The sequence below is a fragment of the Juglans microcarpa x Juglans regia genome, chromosome 1S, assembly GCF_004785595.1.
Source record: "Juglans microcarpa x Juglans regia isolate MS1-56 chromosome 1S, Jm3101_v1.0, whole genome shotgun sequence".
In the NCBI taxonomy this organism is placed as follows: Eukaryota; Viridiplantae; Streptophyta; class Magnoliopsida; order Fagales; family Juglandaceae; genus Juglans; species Juglans microcarpa x Juglans regia.
The window spans coordinates 24,255,582-24,268,896 of record NC_054595.1 but is presented as its reverse complement, the minus strand read 5'-3'; the positions used below and the strand labels follow the sequence as shown (position 1 = coordinate 24,268,896).

The following is a 13,315-nucleotide window of genomic DNA, read 5'->3' as shown; positions in this document are numbered from 1 at the left end:
GCGACCCACTAATATGGGAGGAACAGAACTCTATATCCTTACCACGTAAACACGACATCATAAGAATCTATAATGTAAAACTTCTACGATTTTCATAAATAAAATAAATAATTCAATTTTTTTAAATTTTAAAATAAAAATAATATTAAAAAAATATATTTTAAAAATAATTTATTTAACTTTTAACTCAATTCAGCTCATCTCATCTGAAAAAACAAACGAGGTTGATGTTTGAGATGTATACAAGATTATTACTTATTGACATTTACGAGGTCAAAAACTTTCAGAGTTTAAAACCTACAGGAATCAGTGGAGTTAAGATATCATATTTACAGAGTCAAGCTTTGTGGATTGAGAATCTAGAAGATGCTGTGGAGTTGAGGGCTCCAGGAGGAATTAGCTGGCTGATATATACTCGTCCTTAATGTATCATGTCTGTCTGCGAGGAACATTTTGTGATCAAATTAATGCTGTAAATCTTATTCGACTTGAGAATTAGTCTTCAACAATATATATCCATTCGCCATGGTATGTTCTCTTTCCGTTGCTATCTTACGATTTATTCTGTGCAGGAACCCACATCCTTCGGACGGGTTGAATAAGATGATGATGACGATGATGATGAGAATAAATGTAATCACAAAAAAAACCTTCTACTTTAGCGGTAACAGTATTGCCCCATGAGTTACCCAGTTCGCAAAGCTTTCAGAAAATGCAGCACGGGTGTCATCATGCGTGATCTCTCTTCCATTTTGCTCCCTTTCCTAAATAAGCACCAATGGAATTCAGTATCTGTTTCTAACGAGGCATGTACTATGTGCTATGTAGTATTAAATATGTTATATGTTCCATATAAAATATAGTTTCTTGTTCTCCAGCAATTCACTCTGTCGATTATGAATTTTCTCCAATGTATGTGTATCCATACAAATGTACACATATGCATGCATGCGTACATATGTACATGACAGAACAAGAAAGGAATAAGGTCATAAATCCGGGGCCAAAGTTTAGAAAGCCTAGAATATGTGTATTAACATACATCAAAGACTAGAGAGATGTGCTGAAATAATATTCGAGTTTCCCACTTCCTTACCCGCATTGCAAAATACTTGAAACAGTCTTGTCAAGCGTTATGCAGGAAGGCCAGTCGTTTTGTCAATCATGCAATAAATGCCTTTGGGGAAATTATCTCTTATAAACTCTTTCTTAACAAAGCCCAAATGCTGCTAAAAATTAATAATAGAGTCCAAATCCGGATTTCCATAAAATTAGAAGCAGCAAGATAAGAAATACTTACCCTCATGCTGGAATTACTCTCACTTGTGGATGTGGTAGTGTCAAGTTTTAGTCCATCCACAACATTTTCCGATGAAAGGCCGGTGATAGACCTGCAGCCAAATATATCATTTGTCAGTTGCCGATGAACTCTAACTCAAATGGCACCTCTTTGTTAAGAAAAAGGTGGAGGGTAAAGTCATGGATTCAAGACCTAAACTTGTCGACAACAAAGATCACAATTGAACATTCTCTTAATGCAACTACCAATTTAAGACCTAGGTTCAGGCAGAGAAAAGTTAAGACAGGTCCAACCTAAAAGACTACCACCCACCAAGGTTTAAGCATTATTAGACTATTGCACACTTCTAATTCTTTACAACCTTCCTCCATAGAAAAGACTCCGAGTTCAAGAAATTGATTGATGGGATATTACTTTCCAGAATACCACCAAAGATTCAGCATGATTTGTTGAGTTGAGGTTTTGCGGGAATACATCATCTCACATTTTAGCTATAGGAACAAGGCTTACCTAACATGAGATTTTTCCTTTTCTTACCCTGTAAAAATTCAAAATAAAGCTTATCTGAACCCCCTCTCTTTTCCAAGACAAAATTAACAATTAGAAACACTAAAGAATGTCCATTAATGCCTACACTAGATATGAACCAAACTGCCTCGTGACATTCTGAACTCAGCTCATGAACCACTTTTAATCAACAAACAGCACAACTCTAGGAACCATTTAACCATAATGAGCATGCATATAAGTAGCACAAAATAAAATATTTTAATTCTTGTATCCTATGGCAGAATGGGAGGCATAAGCTACTCGAGAATTACCTTTCATATATTTCTTCTTCACAAGAGTTTCCAGAAGAAGAAAGCCAGTCCACATCAAGAAAATTTGAGCAGGTACATGCATCCCCATGGTCGTCATAACAAATGTGATTACTTTCGGGACATTGGTCCTCTAGCACATCTTTAAAGAGCTGCCTGCGAGACATTGAGGGAGTAAACCTACAAGGATAACCAAAAATTATTGGATGAATTGCAGATGATGGTCCATATGACCAAAATATAGACAAGGACAGAAAAGGATAAAAAAGAAAAAAAGAATAGTCAACAAACAAGTACAGTTAAATTTCAACTTATGAGAAAGATATATTACACGAATGAAAAAAAATGGAAAAGACTGAAAATAAAAACCTCAAAAGTTCTGGGACCAAAACCTATCATTATTAGAGTGTTGCCTCACAAGGCAGCAAGTATAGAAAATTAACAGACCTGCAATATGATATATCACTTTCACAACTTGGCATCTCTGGTGTTGACTCTGAAAGACCAGTGTTAACTCCTTGCAATTTTCCAGACAAAGGCTCCTCATGGCTGACACCAGTGGTTACCTCAGTTGAATCCCTTTCGCAAATAATATTCCCATCTGATAGTGATCTTTTAATAAATGACCTACAAATAAAGAAATAAGACTTGATAATTTTTATGTAGAAGAAGCAACATTTTTTTATTTAATTGAATTTTTATCATAAAAAAGACAAACTGTAGATTTATTCCCATCCCTGCACAAATACTATAGCATTCCTTTTTTTTTTTTTATAAGTATTTATTCAAGAGATCTGTAAAAGGCATTCCATCCACAGAAAAACCTGAAATTCTTTCACCATGCTTGGATAGGAAAAAATAGTCAAAGGATGAGGGTGGAGGCAATAGGGAGGGAAGCAAGTGTCTTTCCATTGTTTGCTTGGGTAGAAAGGGAAGGGAGATGGATGGATTCCCTTCCCAGTAGGCCCACTATTTTTCATCCTCCCAAATTTCCTCCCAATTTGGGAGGAGATGAAGGGGTGAGGTGAGAGAGATGAGGTTTAGTTTTTAATGGTTATGAAACCCACTAATATAATTATCTTTTCATCTAATTTCCTCTAAACACCCAAAGGGAAGATAACCTTCGCTTCCCTTCCCCCCTCACCTCTTTCCTTGTTTTCCTTTCTAACATCTTTCTTAATGAAATGTGTTTTGATTTTATTGTTGATGAGCATATAAAGTCTCTGTCTATAAAGTCTGTAAAAAACGCCATCAAAATTGAAATACTAATGACGACAGAAAACTTATACCGAATATTCTCTTCGGCAAGATTAGGAACGTGCCGCCCTACATTGTGATGCTGGTCTGAATCCAGCTCCCACAGCTCTGGTTTACCTGGTTGGGGCTGAAAGTAACCCAGGAACCTGAAAAACCATCAATTCAAATTATAAACCACAACTCTCACACCAATCCCCAAGTATAATGGAATCAACTAGAAGGCTCCTCAGATAATCTTTTACAGAGACAATATAGGATTCTAAGTGAGGTGCCCAGAAGAAAAAGGGTTCTAAGTTAGGGGGATAGTTTGACTTACACATTGATGGCATTTTGTTTCTCAGGATCCATGCAGGTATTACTGTAAAACCTTTGTATTGTTCTAAAGAATTCCTGCGATTGAGTTGCTGCTTTCCACTGGCCTCGTCTCTCAGAAAATATCTGTTTAGCATCACCTAGGTATAATCAATGAATGACAGAGATGCTAAAATTCTATCAGATACTAAAATCACTTCCCAACCTGAAAATACAGACCAGACTCAACTTATACACCACAGGCCATTAATAGGGGGAGGTTTTAAAAAAAAAAAAAAACTAGAGGTTTTAAATTGCCTCCTTAGAAACTTGGATCCAATTATGGCCATGCCAAGGGCCTGATACCTCTTTAATAAGGCATGACAAGAATAGTCAGTCAGGAGTTTGGAACTAATAATGGCCAGGCTAAAACCTAACAAATATCTACACTTCCATTAAAAATATTCATTGAAGAGTTCAATGCCCAGAATTGTCACAGGATGAAGAACAGGGGTATGATAACTAAGAAACAAATATTATTCCCCTCCAATCAGCTCCACTTGCTGTGCTGCCCTACAGTAAAGTTGCAATATAATTTTTCAACTCTTTTTATTGGACTCTTCACACTATTATCTATATCAGATAACCATAGTGGATCCAACATTGAATCCCAATTTTTCCAAACATAAAGTTTAGAAGTGTTACCTTATTGTGCGCTGCAGAACCACCATACTGTAATGCAAGTGTGTCACCATAGTTTCATAAAGTCCCATTAAATCCTCGGCCAGAGGATTATCCAGATTAATGCTTGGGGAATCCAAAAGTCCTAAAGCATGCAGCTGACGGCCAAGGGCACCTAACCCATAGGCATATTGTGCTACGTTTGTGCGATCTAAACAGTCTATACAATTGCTTCTTAGGACTCCTCTTTGAAAAGTTTGGGGTTTGACACGGTGGTCTCCACTTGCATCACCGCTACCACAACCATTGCTATCTTCTTTCTCCAAGTCAAAACAATGCTCATTTCCACTGGAAATGTTCTCCGTAGAGCATTTACTAGCAGAATTTTCCCTGCATCAACACGAAATTGTCAACAGTGAAATTAATTAGAAAGTATCCTCAAGGATTAATAGCAAATCCTGCAACAAAGCCTTGTAAGATAGGCTCTGGACAGCGTGACTTATATATTAAGCTGATCCTGCAACACACACACACACCCACCCACCCACAACCCCACATCTAGAAACATATTTATTCAGCCAGGCAAAATGACATACGTATGAATCGTAAAGAAATTTCTATGTGAAAAAGAAAAACAATTTGAATACAAGCATATAACACTATTAGTCAAAATGGATTTTTTGCTTTATTCCACTGTCTGATCTGGATTGTACTAGTTAGAAATGATGAGACCATGGATGGGGGAAACATTTTAGGCTTCAATCACACAAAGTGGATAGAGAGAGCAATTCAGACACACTAACACAGGATCTTTGAAATGTTGCAAAAGTAAATGGACAGCGATTTCATCAAGGTAGGCTAGGTAGCATCCCTTTGTTAAAAACTTACTCATAGTAGGAACAATTTAGTAATCCCTCTGGCTTTAAACTTGGTGTTATTTGACAATAGAAGATGCCAGTTACATTCAGTGCATACGCTGCCACTTTTCCTAGCTGTGCCAACACATTTGTAGCTTTGCTGCAAATGTACAGATTCCATTTAAGTCATCATGATTCAAATGAAAAAAAAAAACTTGAAGTTTTTATATAAGCCAGGGGAAAGCCAAAGCACCTTGTAGAGTGTCTATGTAGATCCCAGTGAAGAAACCTAAGGTGGTTCTCCACAGTTAAACTTTTATTAATAAACCTGAGAGCATTTGCAAACTCTGCACGAAGAATAGTTTCTCGAGGCTTCCTCTCACGAGTCTGTTAAACCTCAACCGTATAACAGAAAGGAAATAAAATGAGAACATAGCTCAGGAAACATACCTCAGAGGTCACTGAAATTCACACACAAGATTGTATACAAGAAGCATGGATAGAAACATGACGAGCAATATCTCAACAAATGCAGAAATGCCCACCTTAATTAAATTCAATATGAGTATGGGATTTCCATATCTCTTGACAAGATTTTCAAAATGAAGTCTTGTAGCTTCATAATTAGGGTCCTTCTTTGATACTGGAAACAGAGAGGTACATCATCAAAATATGAACAGAACTCGAAAGGTTACAATGATAATGAAATATGCCAAATTCATACATATAATGTCAGGTTTAATATTCAGTCGTGAAGTTTCCTGGGACCAAAATAGGGGTATTGAACCCCGATTTTGCACAACTGAACTTATTTGCATAGAGCATCCTTTGGGAGAATCTTCAAAAACAATCTGTTCTGTCTCAACATCATTAGCTACTCTACCCTTCTCGTTGACACCTCGTTTTAAATATCTGCTCCAGGAGACAGGAAGAGAAGAGAGTTATGTCTAGAGGAGAAATTTTTATTCTACCAAATGGGAAGCAAAACATGTACTGTGCAAATCATCCACAGTGACCTACTACAGAAATTGAAAGCATCTAGAAGGACCCAGCAAAGATCAAAAACTTTGCTCATAGTCAACTTGAAATCACAAAGAAGCAGTTATAAACAGTCATTTGCCCAGTGTAAACCACTTCTAGGTGCATATATGTGGCAGTGGGTCGAAGAGGTGGGAATCCAAGTATATCATGTATAATATCAAAAGAAAGTAGCTTAACCAAACAACTACTTGCAGGAGTATGTTAGAGCAGTCACCAAACCTGGTGCCAGCAAAATGACGAGAGCGCCTAGCAATTAAGGTCAAGTTAAAGTCCCTGCCAGATACAGAAAGTTTGACCTGGAAAACCAAAGGATGGAATATAAAATCAAAGGCTTTTCAACGTTCTCTTTCTAATACATAATAGTATGCATGAATCCAGGAAAAATAATTAAGGTTGCAAGCCTGCATGTGTCTCTAAATTGTCCAAGTATTCTCACAAGTAAGCTGTCTGATTAACTGCAATGCACATTCCCAAATTGATTTATTCTCAGTTTTAATATATGTTGAGAAACTGCATATGCTAACTTTCCTGAAATAGTACTCTTTTAATAGGTCCTAAAATAGTATTCTTAACCGAGTTATTCTCAATTTCAGCCAAAATCCTGGATGTCTCAGCAAGCAAACAACTATAAGGGAATAAAATCAAAACAAAACAAATAAGAACTTTTTAACAGTCAATCCTGTACGTAATATTTTTACACAGCTCGTCCTAACCCTGGTGACAGCGAAAGGAGGATGGTTGGGATGGGTTGACTCCAAACATAAAAGTCAACTACAGGGCATTAAAAAAAACTCAATAATCAAAATTGACAAGTTTTTAAAATGGGTATATCAGGCAAGTACTTGAACAAATAAGCAAAAACCAAAACCAAAAGAAAATGGGTTACTTGAAGTTTCATTATGGATGCATCCTTCTTGGTGGTGGCTCGCCACAAAGATATAAAGACAGAGAGCCCCTATATAAATTAATCAAGTTCCATATTCCATACCTGTTTAAAGAAGCCATAAGCTAAGGCAACCGTCCATAGAGTATTCTTGAGGTTATTTCGGATGCCACGTGTTAAGAACTCATTCCAAACAAACATCGTTTCATAAAGGGATTGCCCTGTCTTATTATCACACAAGTTCTTTTGAAGACTACGCATGACATGGTATGAGTAGCTGAAAAAGAAGTCCTTTGTAAGATCCACTGTTCCTAGAAGCTTCTTGTATCTATGTCCACCAGGAAAAGAAAGGCAACAAGCATCAATATACATCAAATAACTTGAACAAAGAGGAAACAATGAAATAAAGCAACAGTTTAAAATATAAAGTTTAACCTCGAAAAGGAGAAAAAAATAAAAATAGGAAGAAAATAAAAAGGAAGGGAGTATCCCCGCAAAACCCTGATGAAACCTCGTCTCATTCAACATGTTATATTTACATCACAATGACAATGAACTTTTCCCATGTACATTTGCAGGAAACAAACTGGTAAAGCCTCTATAGGAAGGTATTAACGAGGATCCAACAATAGCACAACACTATATATTAAAAAACACGAATTGTATGTTTCCTATTATAGTAAATATAAAGTACCAGACGAACATGACATAAGTTTGAATCAAGGAAGCCTGCGCCATTGGTTTCACACAAAGGGGTGAATACAAGTATGGTACCGAGATTACCTCCAAAATGGTGAACTTGTCTACTATTAAGAGATGACACCAAACAAGATTACTTTTCCCAGAACGAGTTAATTCAAGCTAAAGATAAAAGAGCAACACTATAACGAAATTTTCAATCCATTACAATGGACAATCTATAATTCTGAATGCTACCCACTTAGGTCTCCTTAGAACCACTAAGGGCATATTACATTTACATGCAGAATGGACAAAAGACCTGTTCTCATTCTTAGAATAAGCCATTTTGGACCGCACAGTAGAATTTGGAATTGGAATCATCTCGCTCTTGGCAATGGCATAAATTGTGTGCCCAGAAATTGCACCGATCTTTCTTCTTTTCGTAATAAGCAGCATGTAATAAGGTCCTAGAAATTTGATGAACCCTATTATCAAAAGAAACAACATGAGTTCAATAATTCAGAAAGAAAATGAACTTATCAAAAAAATATTTGAGAAAGAAAATGAGCAAAGTTATTAACTCTTATAGACAAAACATACCAACGATTCCATAACAAGTGGTGACAAATGTAAGTCCACCCGTGCACTGGTTTCCTTCATGAATCCTCCTTAGCAGGTCATAGCATTCATTTTCTGAGTATGTTGTACAGTCTTCAAGAATGTTTAGCTCAGAAGCTTCCAGTCTGTCAATCTTTAGTACCCTCCAGATAGTTCTGTTCTTGTCTCTTCCTATCATATAAAAGTTCTGTTGCATACAGAAGGCATATTAACATTGCATTCATGTAGTTCAATACAAAAAGCTAACAATCAACGCAGCTAGCTCAGTTTATAGAGAAAAAGCAAAAAAGAACACGTTTTAGAATCCATTATAAAATAAACATTGCCTAAATCCATGCTCAAGTTTGTTAACAAACCAGTGTCAATAGTTTCATAGTCTACGACAAGCACCGAGTGAAAGTTTTAAAGTACAAAATTTAAATATGAATAAAAATAACACCGAAATATGAAATGCAAAATATCATAGACGATAAAGCAATTATTGATCTCTGGCAGGATGAACATAATACTCTAAACGTGAAAAAACACTGGAGACAGATAACAACCAGAAATGACACCTATAATCCATCATTTGACAGCTATGCATGGAAGAGTGGCAAATATATGAATCACACTTCAAATTAAATCATTTCCACACTACTCATTCAAGACAAAATCAAACTCTACCACCATCCCCAAATCACGAATCACCAAACCAAAATTCATTTTGAAGCCATGCGAAGATATATATAATTAAACATATAACTCAAATAATAATAATTCATCATGCACAAATTCACACCTATAATTCAAATAAAGATTAATAGTAAGTCACTCGAATACAAATTCACACAAACAATCCAAAATCAAGTCCAACGAACAAAAGCAACAGCAAGAGGATTTCCAAAAATACCAAACACAACACAGAAATTATAAACCTGACACGGACATGAATTTGAGCAGCAAGACCGTAGGAACAAATCAAAACCTCAAAACAATGTTGAAGAACATATATGTACATACCGAGCAAGTCTCGTAGAGTCGGAATTTCTGCAAGTAGCAAGAGTTCAGGTCTGCTTCCTCATCAGTCGAGATGTAGAGCTCTTTCTCTGACGCCATGATCCGGATCCCCGAGCCCAAAAGCTCGGGTACACTCCCAATACTCAGAAAACAAACACAAACCACCAAAAACAACAACACAAAAACAAACACAAAAACAAACACAAAAACAAAAAAATCTTTCACTGCAGAGGCTCAACCCGAGTATACAACATACACGTAAGCAAAAACGTACACAATGAGACAAAACAAAGACGCAATAGAAGGAGGGAGAAGAAGAAGAAGAAGAAGAAGAAGAAGAAGAAGGAACAAAGAAGAAAGTAATTCGGATCGAAGCTCAGAGAGAGAGAGAGAGACAGAGAGAGGTGGCGTCAGATCGCGATGGAAGAAACCAACGGAGCTACGGTGACTTCATCCACACAAATAGATCAAAATAATCCACATTTTCATTTATATATATATATATATATATATATATATCTCCAATAATAATGTTTCCTCAAGAAAATAAATTTTATTTATTTCATTAGTTTCCGTTTTTATTAGGTAAACTAATTTGAATAATCAGCGCGGGTTCCGAAAAAGCAAAAGAAATAAACATATAAAATGACTTTCACTCTAATAAACTTTTTAAACATAAAATTTATTTTATATATTTCTTTTTTCTCGGAGATGGATAAAGTTTTACAAAATCCAAATTTATTAATATGAGAATTTGGATTTTATTATTAAATAATGATATTATCACCTTATCAAATAATGCCTTACTCGCTATACGAGAATTTAAATTCTTTAAAAATGGATTATGAGGTGCTTTGAGTTTCCAAATACTTTTTATTTATTTCTCTCGTTTTATTATTAATCCACTACGGTGAGAGGCTATTGACAATAATGTTCAATTCAAACACAAAATAAATGACTTCATAAGGAAAAAACTAGAGAGAGCATTCCACTTAGAAGATAAATATATCAAGATAATTTATATTTACAATTCTAGAATATGTAACGGTGTAAATTTTGCCTACTTATTTTGAAAAAAAAGTAAGGTTTATTATTAAAAAAATTATTTATGTGAGTTTCATATTTATCTATTTTTTTAAGAGAATGCACGGAATTTACACATCTTAAAAAGTGAAATGATCAAGTGTCGCGCAAATTTTTTTTAAAAAAAATTGAGGAAATACAGATCTATATGAAGAAAAATTAATTTTTTAATAATATATCTCTTTCTTTTTCGGAATGATTATCCGGCATTTATAAATTTTACAACTGTACGTAACTTTACTTTTTAAAAAACATATATTTCACAAATTGCAGCCATGACTAATGATGCCAATTTGCCAAATTGTATTTACACCTCAACAAATCAAGAGTGGGTACGTGTTTTTAGAGGTGCCTTGGCATTGCCATGTTTACATCATTACGCATGTTCAGCCAATAATATTATGATGTTTCTTAAACTAATGAAAGATGAGGCATGTTGTGAACAAAGACTTGCCTTTAAATTGACTCGCACAAGTAAAACCTGTGATTGGCAGAGAGAGAGAGAGAGAAGAGAAGAAGAAGAAGAAGAAGTGTTATATAGGCTTTGCTTCATCATTTTGGTTTTTGTGTGGCCTGCATGAACCGTCCAGGGAGGTCTTCTGCTAGCATGCATCATGTGTACAACGTGTTACATACTAATTGATCATTATTTTCAGCCATTCGTGTTATCTTAACTCCTTTCTCCAACATTATCTTTTTACCTCTTCGTGGCCTTTAGTTTGAAGATTCCCAATTGTTGGGGGTAAAACAAGTGCAAGAGTATAAACCGAGAAGGTAGGCAAAAATGGAGAAGGGGGCTTCCATGTCAGCTTCATTTGAAATCTTAGCTTCTTTAAAATCTTGAGAACTGATGCAGAGAATAAGAGAACTAGAGAGCTCCACAACCATTTATTTATATGCAAGTAATTATATAGATTTTAGTGATGATGAAACGCTTTTATTAAACTCTACTTACAGTAGATTTTATATTCTGAACTTATGGATATAGACCTTAGTGTCAAACCACTTAAATACTAGTCTTGTTTATTTCCCATCATTTATTACTGTTTAGCTATAAATGAACACATCAAGAACTATTACATGAGAGGAAAGGTTTAACCGATCATACTGTTGTGGCTGAAAAATAATAAACATCAATGATTTATAAGATATTTTTTTTTCTTCAGAAGAGTGAAGAAATGCGATAGTATAACTTCTCTTTCTGGGCGTGACCATAAAAGTCTACATTCACTTGTGACATGTTCAGATTGAACCAAAACTACTGATCAGGTGAGGGGCGACCCGTCACTATTACCCATCAAAGTGTTAGCATGCAAATGCGTCTAAGACTTTGGTTCACAAGTTTTGATAAAACAAATTATTTCGAAGAACATGTGAACTCGGACGAAGAAAGGAAAAACGATTTCCTAGATCTTGTCAACAAGGCTACCACTTGATGTTGATTTATAGGATAATTTACGGAGCGGGTTTTGATTTTTTTTTCCTTGTCATTATGTATAATTTGTTTAAACTGCTTGTTAATATTGAACATGAATCAGATTCAGATGCAAACTATATAAATAGATACGGGTGATCGGACCCATATCGAATAGCTAGGCAATAATTAATTAATTTAAGGTACTTAGTGTAGTCTATATATATATATATATATGGACGAAATTTAAGACCCGGACATGGCCTCCTTCCATCATTTTCCCATTACGTGTAAAGGATGGTAGCAAATATTCAGCGGTTAAATGGAGACAGAATTAAGGAGCGATGAGAGAGAGAGAGAGAGAGGGGGGGGGGGGGGCGCCGCGATCGTACGGCTACTATTGATAGAATGGAGAAGAAGGGCACGAGGAGCTAGACCCACGACGTCGTCGGCTGACATTTTCAACGTGGCCAGATCCTATACGTATCTGGAGACAGCTGGAGTGCACGACGTGGCATTATAAGGATGTCTCATCTTCAGCCCACGTGATTTGTGCGCATTTTCCCCCCATTTGCTTGACCCGACAGCGACGACACGCCACGTGTCTCTGCCTGTGTCTTTATTGTATTGTCCAGAACCATCATCATTTATTACGATGGAGGATCCGAGAGGGCATAGGTTTTGGTCCTACTCGTACTCGCAGCTATCCACCACCCTCTGTCTTCTACTCGCCGAATGTGCAACACTTGAACATTCATAAACGTGTCGTACATAGGGGTATAATAGTATCTCATTAATACAATATGATATAATCAAGATTAGTATGTAGTAGTATATTGTATTTTTCATTTGAAATTAAAAAAATGTTTACTACTTATAAAATGATGTATAAATAAGTTATTTATTGCATAGCCCTTTATAGTTAAAAAAAAGTGATACTTTTGAAAAATTAATAAACAACCAATAAATATATATTTTTAAAAATACTAAATATATTTAAAAAAAATTTACTACTCTTCATGTCAATTAACATCACTCTCTCAATCTTTTGTTTCTTTTTTTTTAAATGTGTTTTGTTGGTTCGGTTTCAACTAAAAAAGTTATAAATATATCATGTCATGTCATGTTATCTCATGTCAATGAATTGCGACTTAAATCAGATGAGATTATTATGGATAAATGCAGAGGTAGAGATGTGGAGAGAGAGAAGGGGCCCAATAATTAGAACGTGAAAATAAAAAAGTAGTGGCGTAAATTGTCAAATAAAGGGGCTTTTATAATGATTTCCATCAATAATAATCATTATCACATGGTTAAATTGCACGTCTCATTCTCTTGCGCACTTTATTATATATATATATATATATGTATTTTGGTCTTTTTACAATGCAC

At 35.5% G+C, this 13,315-nt stretch overlaps 1 protein-coding gene across 1 annotated transcript; it reads right to left on the bottom strand.

The window, feature by feature from the left end:
- Positions 1–149: 149 nt before the first annotated feature.
- LOC121244723 (phosphoinositide phosphatase SAC2-like) lies at positions 150–9,909 on the bottom strand. The gene is given in 18 exon segments (XM_041142919.1): positions 150–583; positions 690–764; positions 1,301–1,391; positions 2,122–2,298; positions 2,566–2,745; positions 3,408–3,521; positions 3,692–3,813; positions 4,372–4,424; positions 4,427–4,737; positions 5,236–5,364; positions 5,458–5,591; positions 5,750–5,847; positions 5,929–6,116; positions 6,465–6,541; positions 7,234–7,456; positions 8,129–8,294; positions 8,410–8,614; positions 9,430–9,909. Coding segments are annotated over 18 exon segments (2,463 nt in total). The 5' UTR covers positions 9,526–9,909; the 3' UTR covers positions 150–559.
- Positions 9,910–13,315: the final 3,406 nt, after the last annotated feature.